Source organism: Neolamprologus brichardi, chromosome 19 (genome assembly GCF_056152115.1).
Source record: "Neolamprologus brichardi isolate AB-2024 chromosome 19, ASM5615211v1, whole genome shotgun sequence".
In the NCBI taxonomy this organism is placed as follows: domain Eukaryota; kingdom Metazoa; phylum Chordata; class Actinopteri; order Cichliformes; family Cichlidae; genus Neolamprologus; species Neolamprologus brichardi.
The window spans coordinates 13,075,035-13,092,110 of record NC_142122.1 but is presented as its reverse complement, the minus strand read 5'-3'; the positions used below and the strand labels follow the sequence as shown (position 1 = coordinate 13,092,110).

Below are 17,076 nucleotides of genomic sequence, written 5' to 3'. Positions count from 1 at the left end.
AAAACAGCAGATAAAGCAGATATTCACAAGTAATTCAGGGAGTTTCAAATTTGGAAAGTGTGTCAGTAACTGAAGTAACCTGCAGCTGAAGTGAGAGGGGGGGAAAAGAATTTTGCAGATGTCTCTGTTTTCTTTCATTGCCCTCCAGTAGGTTTTAACACACATTCTCTGCATTGAGACTATCTGCACATTAACCCACAAAGAAAAAAGGTACGAACACACTCAAACTGTGCTGTGATGCAGATGCAGATGTACGCACGATAAATTTGACTACCCAGAGAGTCTAAAATGGGATAGTTCATATTCAATAATTCATCATCCAGAACAGGAGCAGAAGAACAGCGAGAGGAAAATACAGAGATAGGCTGAAGTAGAAGTTGAGGATGGTTAACTAACTCTTATCTGTCTTCACTAAGACAGGAATGGGAGTTTATACTCGGCGAGAAGGTGGTCAGAAAATCCCACCACAAAATTTGAAAAAAAATTGTTTTAGTCCCTCTCTGAGTACTCTCTGACTTCACAACACCTAACATTCAGGCCTACACTCTGCTGAAGACGCCAGACTTAAAATTGTGATTCACAAAGATAGTTATCTGATAAAACTACTTTCCTAAAGTGGCTGAGTAGTATTGTTTTTAGAAAACTTGCACCAAATTCGTTGCAAAGAAAGCCTATTGGGATGATCTCAGACTGAAAATATATTTATTTTATGTTAATGGAAAGTTAAATGACAAAACAGGTTAGTATGATTCACTTTTTCAGAACACTTCTTCCCTATTATCATTTTCTTTGCCATGTAAAGACATTTTTAAGCTCACACACATATACATGCAGTTCTTAGAGTCTTTCTGTAAAGCTCTCTGATGTCTGAAGCTGCTTTGCATGATTGAGGAGGAGAGCCGGAGGAGACGAGCCTCTTCATCTGACTTCACATATTAGCTGCAACCACAGCGAGGAGATAAAGATGGAGAGACAGAGAGGAAGAGAGCTGTGAGCACAGTGACCTACATATTCTGTAGACATCTATTCGCCAGTGCAGATTTAGTATCACATAGTTCCGTACAGCACTTGCAGGTCTCCTCACTGACCTTGGATCTGAAGTGTCAGATCTAAATGAGTGCAGTTGGGATGAGGAGGTCTTTAGTGTAATCTGATCACTGAAATCAAAGTACACTGTGGGCAACGGCGGCCAGCAGTGCTTAGCAGTTCTCGTTTGCTAAAAACTATCAAGCCTGCAGAATATGAAGAAGGATTTTTAAAACATTTATCAGCATTCCTGACTACAGACAACATTGATTTGCTTGGGTATGAGTCAAGACAGTATTGGGTGTAATGCATTACATTATAATGACTGGTTTTGCTTTCACACTACTGTAAACATTTTGCATTTTTAAGGAACACGTTACTGGACTTAATTCAGTAACTGCATTTCATTGTTACTTGCTTTACAAAGGTTCTTCAGTTATCTGCACAGCAGGTAGATAACAAGCTTTTTTCTTTCTGTGCTATAGTCAGCTTTATTGTAGGAAAGCAAATATCAGGAACAGCCACATTATGCTGCTAGCAGAACTTCATTTCTTTGCAAGCCCCTGCAAAGACAGCATGCTAACACAAAACTAACCAGGAACACAGAGTGATGATGAAGCTGAGTGAAAGCCGACCACAGCCCAGCAGCCAGAAGTTCAACAGGTAACAAAAGCAGAGATAATCAGTCCGGCTTGGAGCCTCCGTTTCTTCTTGTTCATGCTGCTAAAGTAGAATCACAGTGGAAGTCTCAATGTGCTGGTTTTCATCGTTGTTTTGTGATGTCGGTTTTGTGTTCATACGTAAAAACTAAAAGAAAGATCACATAAGTGAGATTTGTAACAAAGATTTGTGTCGTTGTATAGGACTGTAGGCTAAGGTTTAACGTTAAATGTTTTTTAGGTTGTTTTATGTAGTAATGAGAAAATAAGGTAATGAGAAATGTAACTTTCTCCTGCAAGTAATTAAATAATGTACTGCATTACTTTTTTAAGGAAAAATAGGATTTGAGTTTGAAGAGGAAACACTAAAAATGTGTGAAGCATGTGATTGTAATTTGTGAACCACCTTCACAAACTAGGGAAACTGCGGAGCAGTGGTGCTAACATTAGCATCAGTATGCTAACATGGCTTCAATAATAATTTGCCATGATTGCCGTCTGAACAGTTTTGCTACTGGCATCAAACATAAAACAGAGCCAACACCCATGGAGACGATTATTTTACTAGGTGACTATTATAAAATCCAAATAAACTTGATGAATAAATTTGCCCTGCCTTAAAACATTACTTTATTCCACAGAGCCAGAATTAGCACTGAACATGTGTTCTAATCAACTGGACTGACTAAAACTGAACTAAAAATCCTCTTTTAAAATTTTGCACTCACACTACCCTATAGGGGGTCTCCGCCCTGCATTAATAAAGAACACTGCAGTGCCTGGAAAGGTGTGAATAGACGAAATGCAAGTGAGTAAGACAGATACTTTAGCAAAATGTGTGTGCGTTCATCCTTATTTTTGTGTGAAATTATGTTAATCTCATTAAGTTGTACAGAGCAAGTGTATAACTACGGGGATCCTCAGAGGGTTAGAAATGTGAAACTGAGTAGAGGAAGTGGGTCAGGAGATCACAACTACACTAGCTTTCTTCCGTGGCGAATCGGCCCAAACATTTCTGAACTCTTCATTAGGCACATTTGACAGAGTACGAGGGAGGAGTTATTGTGCGTAGTAGTGCATGTGTGCATGTGTGTTTCTAAGTATGCAATTGTTGTGTGTGTGGACAAGGAGTGCTGCATCCCTGCAGCATGTTCCGTGCTCGCGTGAGCTCTCGCTGCAGCTTTCACGCTAGCTACTGAAATCCAGGTCACACAGCACACACAGTCCATAAATCATCGCAAACGTAACCTGAGTGTGCGTGCATGTGTGTGTGTGCTATATAAGTGTATGGTAAAGGTGCCCGGTGGAGGCAGAAAATGTAGCATCCCCACTAAAGAATATGTAGGTAGGAGCCCTTTAATCATATCAAACACAAACTAACAGGATATTCAGAATGCCAATGGGAGCTCTTTGAAATCAATTGCAACTAGTTAAAGCACTCTAATACTGATAATACTATCTATTTGCTGTGTGTTTTATCTCCCCTTCTTTTTTAATTACCCAGTTTACCCAAAGGTTCATTCATTTTTTGCCTTATGTGGCCTAACGTTATCAAGTTCTCTACCAAGAAAACTATTCCGACTTAAAGGAAAAGGTGGATGTTTTTATCAGACTGTTTGGATTGGCTTAGCTCTAACCCTCAGTCATGGTCATGAGTTTGTCATGAGGTGAGAGATTGGATGATACTGCAAATTCAAGAAACTCAAATGAGTTTTCAGGAATAGTTCTCCAGTCTTCTTGAAGGACTATTCAAAGCCCTTTTAATGTTAAAATGACTGATTCTTATACTCCCAGTGTACTCAACACATTCACCCAATCACACCAGCACTGTCTTCTAAGTTTCATAGTGCTTCCTAACAATTCCTAATTCATACTCCAATAAACGCATCAGAGAGCAATTTGGGGTTAGTATCTTGCCCAAGGATACTTGGCATGCAGACTGGAGGAGCCAGGGATCGAACCACCAACCTTGCAATGAGTAGATGACGTGCTCTACTGCCTGAGCTACAGCCATCCTGCCTTTCATTCTGTTTTCTTTCAAGATGATCCTAGACTCCTTCAATAACTTTGAGGCAAAGGTTCAGGGGAGGCCAAACCATGACTAATATTGCTTCAAGATACGAGCTATGCCAAGTTTTTTGCCCCTTTTGGAACCAGATTGTTGGAGTTAAAACACTATTTTATGTGTTTTAAACTGTGTTGTCTTTGGTCTACAAAGATTCAACTAAAGAAATAAGAACAAATGATTTGTTTTGTGACAGGCTGCTAATAACAAAGTGCTCAAATATACCATTTAAAACTGGAGAACTATAGCTCTGGACCACTCTACAAATTTACAACAGTCTGGCTCTTTGAAATTGGAATAAACGGTTATTTAGACCAATAATAGTGCTATACCATCCAGATTCACTCACATAAACATTGATACAGCACCTTAAATGTCTCAAATTTACGCTGTCGCCAATTTAGAATCACCTGACCTGCATGTCTGTAGACTGTGGGAGGAAGCTCACACAGCCACAGGAAGAATGTGTAAACTCTTCGAGCTGTGATGAAAGTGCTATCTCCTGCTGCCGGTGTTTCTAATCACCACAGTTACGTGAGGAGTCGGTTTATTGAGATGAACAGCTAAAGGCGCTGTTCCATTAAGTCACTGCAGAAAAATAACACACAACAAGATGATGTAATTAAAGACTGCAAAAGTGTGAACAAACAATAATAACCCTCAAGGTTGTTTCATGTATTCCTCTGAAAAAGTGAGAAAGGTTATGGTTTTCTCAAATCGATATAATGCCAATACGTGGAGAGAAGGCTTCAGTGAGTACTCGCATTAAACACTTCATGTCGACCTACATCAGAGTTATTTGAGCCCTTTGAGTTTACTGCATTAGGAGATTTTTATAACTCTATTATGTCGTCAGCTTAGTGTACGGCTGTAGTTTGTTTTTGTGGGGTTTCTAGCTTTCATAACAGTTGAAAAGACTTAGTGTTGCTATAGTTTTTACACCTAAGAGCATTGAGAAGTGCCACTGACCATATACAGCAGTAGTCTCCAACTCCAGGCCTCGAGGGTGAGATCCAAAAACTGCAGGACACCAGCCCTCGAGGCCTGGAGTTGGGGACCCCTGATATACAGGAACATAAGTAGTGGGCCACACCCTTTAATCTTTATATTCAGAGATCCTCCGTGATCAACACTAAGCTGTGTTATTGCAGAATGGAAGCATTAAGGAACCACAGGCAGACCACATAAAGTTTACAGGTCACTGAGGTGCGCAGTGCATAAAGTCCATCAACTGTCTGTCTGATATGCACAAAAACTGTGCTCCACAAGCTTCGTGGCATCAGTTTCCATGGCTTAGCTGCTCCTGTAGGTGTAATGTGTAGGTGGTCCAATATTTATATACATATAGTGTAAAGATAAACCCTAACTCACCTGTAGGCTTCTTTATACTCTAGGCTCACATGTGGAGGGGGGTTGTGTTCCATGCCACTAACTAAACTAACAAGTGTTTCATTGTTAAAGCGTAACTTGATGGCATGTATAACATAGCAAAAAAAATCATAAACCTGCAAACTGCTGTAATTTTCTTTACTTTCAAAACAAAGTTAGGATTCACTGTGCTCTGCAGTCATTCAAATCAAACATTTATTTCTGAGCAGGAGAACACGGTGCAGAGCTGTGGGAATGAATGAATAGGGAGCGTGGGACTGTTTTCATGGGTCAGATCCTGTTGTTGTGGGGTATAACCCCACCATCCTGCTGATTCTCCATCAAATATTCATCACCTCCTGCAGAGTCAACATTTAAACACCATCATCTAGCAGAGAAGGGGGGCAGAGAGATGGATGGGGCTTTAGAGAGGTTAAGGACATTCATAATCCAGAGCAAAGAGAATGCCTGCTCCTATAACTGGTCCTCTATTTTGGGAAATCCCTGTCTGTCTCTCCTGGGCCACTGAACAGAAACACTGAAGTAGTTGGATCAGAAGTGGAACAGTTTCAAAAGCATGAATTCATTGTACATCTTTACTGTACATCTACTGTGTTCTTGTAGGGCTGGAAAAGGAGGATTAAGACTCTTGATTTTGGAAGGAATAAACAATTCTATTATTACTTCCATCTTTAAATGGAGAGCAAATGGAGAGCGTGCGTGTGTGTGTGTGTGTGTGTGTGTGTGTGTGTGTGTGTGTGTGTAAACATATTAAATCCAAACAGCAATGTGTGCTTGTCCTTGATCTAACACAGATTAGATGAGCGCAGACGCACACACACACACACACATTTATAATGAGATTTAAACATTCAATTCCATTATTTTGGCAGTCTGCGTGGCATTAAAAGGTTGAGGTTGTTTTTTTTTTTTGTTTTGTTTTGTTTTTTTAGATCAGCCGCAGGCAACCCCATCCTTACATCTGACCGTTTTCATCTACACTTCCATGATGCCTTCTATCTATTCTGGCTCTCCTCTGATAGCAGAATGTGTGTCAGCGATCCAGAGATGAATTTTGAATATGTATGAGGCGGTGAAGGCGGAGGAAGAGGAGGAGGAGGAAGAAACTGGGGCAGGGAAAGTGGAACATCATGACCAGGAGTTTGCATTGATCAGCACAGGAGAGGATGTACCTACACGGCTGCTTCACCTTCACGTCAATGATGAGCGGTGTAATGCATGGTTGTATATGGAGGGTCATGATGAGACTTTTGCTCACTCATCACAGTGTTGAAGGCAAAAGAGATCAGAAAGGCAGTCGTGCAAAGTGTGCGTTTCATACCTCCCCATAATCTGTCGTGACCACAAGGGTTCCATCTCCACAGGAGTTGACGGTGGCTGGGAGCAGCTGCTCCTTCTCCCTGACCCAAACGCGGGCACCCTGTAACAAGCACACAAAACACAGATGTTAAGCAGCCAATAACTGCAACCCTAAATAGGTGAGATTTTAAATAATTCATCTTTTTAGCTACTTTGGTCAGCTCCCTTATTCACAAGGGGTCACCACAGCTGCATGATTGATTTGGCAGATTTTTCCAGCAGATGCCCTTCTTGATGCAACCCCAAAAAGATTGACATCTCCTCTTGCATCTTGGAATCAAACTGGAAATCTTTCACTTGTTAGGGAAATGTGTAACCGCTAAATCTTGTTGCCAGGCTAAAATGCATCTAGATAAACTGTATTGATGTAAGCTGTGGATAATTATTTATGCTTTGAGTGACTTCAAAGCATAGTTTGGCTTTGCTCAGATATAAAGTATGTACATTTTGTTTTAAAACTAGTTTTTCAAGCTAGAATTAGTATCCCATCCAATTAGTATCCACACCTAATTTCTAACATGGTGAAGCAGGAGCGCTTGCAGTTGGCGTCTTTATCTTTTTGTGCAAGGAGTTTATTCATGTTCAGAGGAAGTGTGCTCTTCCTAAATATTTCTAAACAGACAAAGCCCTCCTTCACACAGTCACTGACCTCTGACCTGAAACCCATAAACAGAAGGACAGTGCAACAGAGGACAGATGAGTCAATGGAGCGACTGAAGCGCTGGAAAAACAGGAGGCACACCATACGTCCACTTGTACAGTTTGGCTTAAACTGAATCCCTTGTGAGTTTACCCAAGCACTGCCTCTAAAACAGGTCCAAGAAGTGGTGTCAAATGTAATCAAAACAATACTTGAATAAAAAACGTTGCTTATTTTATTAACGACTATAACTCCAACCACGGGGCGCCTGCTGGAGGCTGGTGTTGTGTTACTGCAGTATAAAATATATCCTCAGACAAGAAGCTATTAATGAAAAACACTTTACATCAATAAATACTTAAAATGTGCTTACAGCTGAATACGACTACTATTCTCTGTACTCTGTTAACTGTTTGAATTCAAAACAGAGGAAGTTAAAATAAAAGGTTACACTGTCAACAGAGAAAACACACAGTACTGTAGTTTGTTAACGACAAAATCTCACTAGAGAGCTAAATTTTGTGCACTGAAATGAATTTAAACTATTTACTTTCTACATTGTGCTCTCACATGTGGAATGTGTGAAATGTTTTTTTTCACTTTTTCTGACAAATTAGTCATAATGATGGTGATGTTTGTGGGTGTTTGAATCACATTCACTGCACTCTTGTTGATGAGTCCACCTTTTAAGTGATGGTGTTATCCATAATGTATGAATTTTCTTGTAGTTAGAGCAAAGTTTTGTGGCATAAGTGCTCCAGTCTAAATCCTAAGCAGAGGCGTGAGTCCTAAAAGGCTCGGTGGACCAGCAGATGTGTGCATATGAATGACGTGAGCAGCAGAAGACAAATGGAAAAGAATTGTTTTAGCAACAGATGGTGCCACAGCCCCAAGCATCCCCTGACAACCTTTATCACTTTCTGTTTCCTCTTCCGTCTCTCCCACTCTCTCTTTTTGGGTTCTTTCAATCCCTCAGTGCCACACATACGCACACGGATAATAACAGAAACCCAGTCATGCCTCAGGCTATGGAGCTAACCAGGCATGAACCAGTCACACACCAATACAGTGTGTTACTTATGCACACAAATGGGTTGCTTAAGGTGAGGCTTAGGGGATAAAATGTCTGAATCCATCTGAAAACAGACTTTAAGGCTGTTGGCTTTTGCAAAACATAAACCCATCTATAGTTCATCTTCTGCACTAGTCTGCAAAAAGGTTTCCTTCACTGTTCTTTGCACAGCAACTCTTTATATATTTATAGCGGCCTCATTGCTCCTCTTTATCCTCTCTGTCTTTTTTCTGTCAGATTCCACCGCACTGAGACATTATTATGACCTGATGACCTACTCACAGTTCACTGGTACTCCACCACATGTTTTAGCTAATAAATTGGCCTTTGAGACGACTTAATCTTCAAATACTGGGGCTGTTGTGTCTGCCCTGAAGCACAGTCATTGTGTAGGTGAGTTTATATCTCATACAAAAATAAACTCATCTTATGTGAACCAGAAAGCGATGAATGTTTCTGCTTTCTGACTCTCTCTCTCTGTCTCCTCTTTAAGCAAATTGGTCTCCAGTCCCAGATCGATATGCAATCTCATGGTCAAACTAAGGGGAGACTGAGGGTTATAAATGACCAGCCAGCACCAAAGCTTCCACTCAGACTCATCCTCTCCTCCTCCTGTTTGTGTCCTCCTCCCCTCCTCCCATCTATTATTGCCCCAGACAGACAGAAATAGCCATGCATGACAACAAACACCAAACCTTTCTGTGGCCTAATATCTACGGCTGTAACATCGCCTTTAACACTATGCTTCGCATTGTTTCTCTGCTCCATGAAATTCAAACCAAACCACAGTCAAACAGGCCCCAGGCTCCGCCCCATTACCTTTTCGTCAAGCTCCATTAAGCGTCTATTGTCACTTTACCCTCAGAGATGACCTCTGACCTCTAGTCTTACATCCAACTCTATAACCAACAGGAAATGCTAAAACAATAGCGAGACATCTTTCCCGTACAATGCTGTGACAGAAATACAGCAGCATAATTTCAAGTACAGCTAGGATATGTATGATGATGATGATGATGGCTAATGCATGAGTGTGTTTTTTTCTTCTGTGAGCCCCAAATCTTTTTTTTTTATTCACAACTGATTGATTGAACTCAACACTTTTTCAAATTGTGAAATATTCTTATCAGAATTCTGGCCTTAATCTTCTTCTGAGAAAAGTCACAATTTAGAGATTAAAGTCAGATATTTAGGTATAAATTTAGACATATCCAATGAGCGCTCAGCTATACGTATGTTTGATAGAGGCCCTTTTGTCTGTTCAGGCAATTACATGGACCCCTGTGCCATATAATCAAGGCTCTTCCCATGGAGATAGTCTCTGATGAAGGATCTCTCCTTCTGAGAGGAGCTCTCTCCAAAGCAAATGCTGAGTGCAAACATATGACCAACATCTGCAGGAATGGAATCACTCAAAAGTCATCATTAAACCTTAAATGTTTTTCACTGGTCATGACATAAAGCTAGGCTCTGTGGTTAACACGAGCTTAGATATTGGATCAACTTAAAAAGAAGCTGTTGACTGTCATGGCTGCATTGAGAAGAAAGATAAGAGACGAAGAAATAAACCACTCTGGTTCATATGAATCCAGTGTAGCAACAAAAGGTCAACTGTGGACAACGTGTTTCATGACTCCACCCTTTAAAGATTGTTTTTGTGCATTTCTGGACTTCTTCTATCATTAGTGCTACTTTTTTGGTTTTGGTTTTATATCATTTTTTGTGGTCAGAACAGGACTTAGAGGGAGTGATCTAAAAATAGCTGCAGAGCTGGGAGACGTTCTGAGGGACACAGGAAGGGGATTTTAAATCATGCATGATTTTGGCTTGTAAAAGCACCATAAAATTCTTTATGTAAGCATACTCCAGAGCTGTGCATGTTTTACATACACTAATGAGCCCACGCTAACCTTCTCAACAGACACTTTTGGTCCTGATGCCCTGCCTATCTGTGCTGTTTTAAGCTAAATGCACATGCACAATGGCACATGTTGGTATTAGCAATTTAATGTTTAGTTAATTTAAAATACAAAGTTTAAGTGCGACTTATAATCATATTGGACTGGTCCATCTTCAGAGGAAACTGAATATCAGTAGATGTTCAAACTGGACACACTGACAGTCAGACTTTGACTTTGACCAACAGCTACAAGACTTTAAAAATGGCAATCAGAAAAAGGTGAGATAAAAAGTCAAATTACACATAAATAAATGACAGCTTAAAGAAGGAGAGGAGTCACTGTGGGGCAAAGTCACGTCTGACAAACTCGGTGTAAACTCAAAGGACAACAGAGGAGAGGAGACAGACAGAGAGGGCAGACAAATGGGGAAAATGAGGACAATGAAGACAAGGGCAGGAAAACAGCAAAGTGTGTAACAAAAGGTTACAAGTACAGGAGGTTGAAGAAGACACAAAATGACAGAAACGAGACACAAATTAATAACTGATGCCAAGAGCAGATGACCGCTCAGCAGCATATAAAAGGAAAACTAAAGACCAGCGTGGTTTTTTTAAACTATGTGTATCTGTCTCTTTTGTGTCTCTTTTGTGTATCTGTGTTTGTTTAAACTGTCAATCCCTTTCTAATCACAAGCATCAGGTAGTAATTTTTATTAGGCTCCAGGATGAAGGGACCACTTCTGGCCTGGTCCTCTGTGATTTTGTTAATAATGTGACAAATCTTCAGTTAAGTTATTAACAGTTAATTAATTAACCCTGTATCACTATATATAGTTAGGCTGATCGGCACAATGTGTTTCAATTGCTTCCTTCTACTTGAGAATTTTTGGCAACCCCAAAGAGTTTGTTTGATTTTGTTTAGAGAGAACTGCTGAAAAATAGCCAGAAATACTATAAAAAGCACAGATATTTGTCAAATAAGGTAATATTAACTCTTGCATGAGTGGTAAGAGCCCACTCCAAGAGGGGACATTCTGTGGGAGTTTAAAGTGGTTTTAATTTTCCACCATAGCGTTATGAAAATGCCATGAGAGTGAACTGTCAATATGAGGCAGAGAGCACAAATCAAAGAGCAGCAGAAAATCCTAGAAAGTAGGATTATCACAAATATGTAGTAAATTTGTATGTGAACTGGAGAGACACCTTCTTTTGCCTTTTTCCTCGCAAAAAGCATTCTGATCTGTCGTCTTAGCGTAGCGCTGCCCATGTCGGAGACCTAAACTGTGTCAGTAATATTCCATTAAAGGTGATAATACAATCAGGACAGCGAGGCTTTTAGCAGATTATAGCTGCTGGAAGGAGAGCAACAGCATGTGTTTATCTGTGCGGTCTGTGCATGTTGGTGTCTGTGTGTATGCTTATGTGCATGTGGGCTAGTGGGTGTCACTGGCCTGTACATCTGCCGTTAAAAGGGATTGCAGTGCAGATTCAACACTGCAGGTATAAATAAACATCTGAGCGTAAATGGAAACATGATCACAGCAAAAAACATTAAGAGCATATTAATTTATCCATAGTCATATACCATGAGTGTCTTTTAACTTTAATGTATTACAAGACGGATAACTTTTACAATACTATAAGTGTATTAGCTCTATTAGTGTTGGCATTTGTAACAGCTAACAAATGAAAATACAAACAATAAATAAGACAGGTGAGAAACACCCTTCAATGTTGTTAAGAGGATTAACATTGCATAGTTTGTCCACTTGCCTGATGCCAACATGCATTTGGAACGGCACAAAGACAACAACTGACAAACATAACTGATCTGGGCAGAGCATAAATAACTCAAAGAATTACCACACATAACAAAGGTTACAGAAATCTGATTTTTAAATCACCAAATATCAGTATCCGCATTGGTCTTAAAAATCTTAGATCAGTTGGGTGTTAGAAACCATTTTAACTATGACAGATCTGTGTATAACAACATCAGTCCTGGTTACTAACACCATCTCCACCAATGGAAAATACTTCATCATTCAGTGTTTTCCCATTATATAACAATGTACCAGGATGCCTGTGTTTTTAATGTAGTGTATATGTATATACACTACATTTAATGTAGTAATATATATATATATATATATAACTACTTTTTTCTGGGGGATCTTGGATGATTAGCAACACATGAGTGGCTGCTAATTTCAAAACAATCTTACAGGGAAAAAAGAAAGAAACCAACATTCCCATAGTTGCCTGGGATTTTTTCAAGTATGGTTTAGAAATTTCCTCTATGTGATTCCTTTTCAAAACTTTTTACAATTACCAAAGTGCCTGATTTCTATCCCCCTGTGTCCATCCAACTAGGATGGCAAAGGCACTTATGCAGAAAACTCATGGATTTAACCTGCAGTCCATATAACTACTGGACAGCAGAAATGCAACGAGTTTTAAGAACACAAGTGCCCTTTATTTCCTGCTTGGCTGCATAGCTGTTATTTTAGGAATATCTGAAGTCTTGGACAGCTTAATTCCAAAACAAACATGATTTTCCAAAGGTAAACTGGATCAAGGTCTGCTGTTAAATTACAAACCAGGAGCAAGTGTGTGTGTATGTACAGTACAAATCCTCTTTGAGCTCTGTGCTAATTATCACATTCTCTCACATCTTGGATTAAACTACAGTCACACCCCCACTAACACCCTGGCAACAGGACTCCACGGCAACACTGTGGAAACAGGATACCATGGAAACAGCCTTTCTCCTCTAGGCACTGGTGGATGCTGGGAGTTGATGTTCAGGTGAAGGGGGTTGCGATCTAATTTTAATGTTTTCAGCACAGTTTGTATGTTTGTTAAGCAAAAACTAAGTCAAATTTTGGAAAACTTGATGAAGGACTAGGCTGTTACCAAAGAACACAGTAAATGTTAATAATGTTCTCACAGTTTTGTTTAATTTTTTTTTAACTGTTTTTAACTCGTCTTAAATATCCTTCGTCTGTGCTAAGGCTTGTGTTTTATTGTTATTTTTATTGTTGTTTGTCTGTCAATCTGCCACCATGATTACACAAAAACTACCACATTTCAGCAATGAAGAAGCTTAGCAGGGTTGAAAGAAGACCTCTTGGTGCAGATCTCTATCAAGGAATAATTTGCTTTCAGTGCAGAATTTTTGCAACTTGTCATCAGGAGTATGCAAAATCTAAATGAGCAATTTTCATGACATTTCTAGAGGTGAACCATGGTCAGAGGAATAAACCTTGCATATCTAGATCCCTTTAGTAAAAAATTGCAAGACACTGCCAATGGCCTGTGGGTATTTTTAATGCTAGGGCTGACAAAAAAAATGTAACGATTGAAGTCATGCCTAACATTTTTTTCTTCTTCATTCATCTGCTCATTAGGGACCACCACAACAGATGATCTTCCTTCATCTTATCCTCTCCCTTGCATCTTCTTCTGACACATCAACGATCTGCATGTCCTCCTTCACTATATCCATAAACCTTGTCTGTAATCTTCCTTTTTCTTTTCTCCTGCCTCAATGGCATTACCAGTCACAGTCCCTACATTTAAAACTCTTCTCTATAGCCACCATACTACCTTCCCTTCTCTGTCGCTGCCTCTAAACGTGCCTACCCCCACTCCTCTTCCTTTGTTTTCACTCAACAACAGCATAAGAAATCTCATTCTCAATGATCCGCATGTTTGATTTGGCAAAGATTTAACACCAAATGTCCAGTACAGAGAGTACACTGGCTCCATGGTTTACTCCATGGCTGTTTTAATAATGATTAATGGTTGTGGAAATGGTTCAGATTTTTGCCAATTTAATTACAACTTAATATGTAGGATATTTGATATTTGAGTTTATCATAATAGCATTAGAATGTTTTTTTGACATTGGACAAACCAGACAAATTCATTTGGTTTAGAAATCGAACCGCTCTGTTGGTTTAGGACCATTAGTCCAATCAATCAAATTGGGCACAGTCTATTCCAGAAGCCCATAAATATAATTAAAGATTTTTAAATCAGGAAAGACAAAATAAAATAAAAATTATGTAATATGCTATGTTTCATTTATTGTTACCCAGAAAATTGTGACATTTGATAGTTATATACTACCATAGTATCACGGGAAATGAAATAAATTCATATCTTGTAACATTACTTTAGATGAGGCAGAGCTGTTACACCTACACATGCTGGGGAAAAAAAACAAAAAACAAAAAAAAAGAAGTGATTTAAAGGAGAAAAAAAGATAAAGTGGAAACAGAGAGGAGAGAATAGAGAAAGACAGAGCTGCCAGAAGGGGGAGGGAGGCTGACTGAGCAGCTCTTAAAGTGGTTGGTTGAGCGAGATGGAGAAGCACCAAGAGAGTGGCCGCAGGGGGGGAGAGAGCATCAGAGGGAAGGGAAAAGAGAGAGAGAGAGAGAGAGAGAGAGAGAGAGAGAAGCAAAACTGATGCAGCTCCAAAGCAGAACAAATGTGTTTGGAGCTGCTGAATATAGGTCACACATCTCCAGTGACTGTTCCCTTACCTCCACTGAACCAGATTCCTGCAGTATGCACTTCATACCAAATCTGGCATAATTTGTACCACAATGGATTGGCATGGGCTCTGCTTAATTTACCCTAAGGTTTTTTCCATGAATACCCATTGCACGAAAGAAAAAGGACCGATTTTTCTTTTTCTGCAATTAGTAGACACTTTATGCTGTTCAAGCTGCATAAAAATGCTTCCATGAATGTTTCACTGCATATGTGCAAATTGCCATGGAGAATGCACACTGATGATTACATTTTTATAATCACCCTCATAGTGTGAGAAACCTTTTATTGCTCCTCAGCTACTCTCGGTACAGGACACAGCAACCACTCAACAAATTGAAAGGTAGTAAATAAAGATTTACTGTTTATTCAGTTACACGGACAAGCAAGCGAGACAGAAACAGAAGGGTCTTTAGTGAATATCAAGCTGGATAAAAACAAATGGCACCAAAGCTGTTCCTTGCCTATTTGCACATGCCTATCTCACAGTTATTGGTTCATTTCAGCTTTACACCTGTTCAAATCTATTACATGTGCACTGACACGAACGCAAACTATCACCCCTGAAAACAAATGTCACCCAACTCACTCATAAGCACATTTAGATACTCAAATTTAGATACTCAAGTGCTGACAGCAAAGTACTCAGCAGTCATCATGAAGCAGCTCCAGGAAAAATTATTTTGAAGCATTATTTAAAAGCATTTTAATTACAGTGGTCACCAGGGCATAAAACTGTATGTATAGAATCTATTAAAGACAAAGCACTTAAAATGTTTGCTGATTGTGCTCCAAAACTTCCAGCTTCTGTAAAGCCCAGTCAGGTTTACATATAAACAACAGAACTGAAGCTAAGACATTTTTTAAAGTTTTTAAAATTTTAACCCAGTTTAGGAAATAACTTGTTTGAAACTAGCTAAGAGTATCTAAGAACTTAAGAAGCACTTTTTCAATTTAAAAAACACTCAAAATACCAGATGGAATCTGCACCAGGAGTAACAATTTGTTTGTTTTTTTCAGCCACCATAACAAGGAAGTGATTGGGTTCTTTCCATATTAAGAGTGCATAAAGTCACCACAACTGCCATAATTCACTACTAACCAGGCCAGTATGATTATGCGGGGATTATACAGTAGTCTAATACCACCTGATATTTCATGCTTGGCTGGATGGCCATCACATTTTCTGCCTGGGTTGAGAGAGACAGAGACAGAGCGGTCAGTTGTTCACTTTTTTTTTTCCAGCGATCCAAATGGAGGAATGCAGGGGTACAGGATGAAACTAAGTGGATGCTGGACAGATACCTCCCAGAAGGATTGATTACTCAGCACCCGACTACTGCATGAAGTCATGTTTCTGGGTAGCAGCTTATGCATGTCTGCAGGGCCTCGTAACTCAATAAGTCACTCCATTTTCAGATCTCATGCAGCCTTTCATAGTCTGTGCAGTGTGGGGCTGCTTTATGGTGGTCTGTGAATCAATGCTATGATCAATATATTACAGACAAACTGATGGGAAATGAAGCGGGAGTGTTGGTTTTTGTGTTTTGATGTAGTTGTGTGGGCTTATCGTGGTTATGTCATGCAGTTAGAGAAGAAGTATGATCAGCAGTGATTCTCATAGCTCTGGTGCCCAAACATATACCCTCACAACCACTAACACATGGACACACACACACACTAATAAATTGCATGACATCACTGCCAATGTGAGAGGCATTTAAACCCATATCAGATTAACTTAAGATGGGGGGAGGATAAGTAGCTTGGAGAGGATGGATACTGGCATCGGAGTCAGTGGACGAGACTGTTTGGGTGCCTGAGCCACTAAATGGGGGTCTGAGGAACAAGACACAAATGAAGACAGGGACTGGACTGGCTTGTATATCCTGATTAGGGTGTGAACATGTACAGCGAAGGACCTATAAGGAAAGAAAATAAAGCAACAGACAATGACAGCCTAAAATGCTTACAACTCTGGATCAGATTAGAGGAAAATGAGACTGGTTTTGTCAGCTTTGTGGGAGAGTGGAAGATTAATTAATAACCAATGTTTTACTTAATTATCAATTACAAGGGCAGTTAATTTATCTCCCTCCTGCTTCACCTATTCGGTCTCACATACACACAAACACACACACACACAGACATATCCCTCACACTGCTCCTCCTCCCTCCTCTTTTACCTTCCTCTACCGGCCCAAACCCTGCCATGGATCCGATCTCTATCCTATTCACAGCGCAATTTTAAAAAAACACACACACATAGAGAGTGGGTCTGTTCGCGGCAGCATGCCGTGGTAGGGCTGTTGCTGAAGGCCAACACGGTTTACCCTCCCTTAACAGATTGGCTTTAATCCGGCAGTCATCCTTATGGATGCAAAAGCCCATGTCAGCTCCCGTTTG

At 39.8% G+C, this 17,076-nt stretch overlaps 1 protein-coding gene across 2 annotated transcripts in view; it reads right to left on the bottom strand.

Annotated features, from left to right (window-relative positions):
• Nucleotides 1-17,076, bottom strand: part of myo10l1 (myosin X, like 1) — a 42,710-nt gene that overhangs the window by 24,839 nt on the left and 795 nt on the right. For both annotated transcript variants that reach the window (XM_035910987.2, XM_087832809.1), the window contains exon 2: nt 6,461-6,559. In XM_035910987.2, coding sequence (XP_035766880.2) covers nt 6,461-6,559 — 99 coding nt within the window. The remainder of the gene's footprint in view (nt 1-6,460; nt 6,560-17,076) is intronic.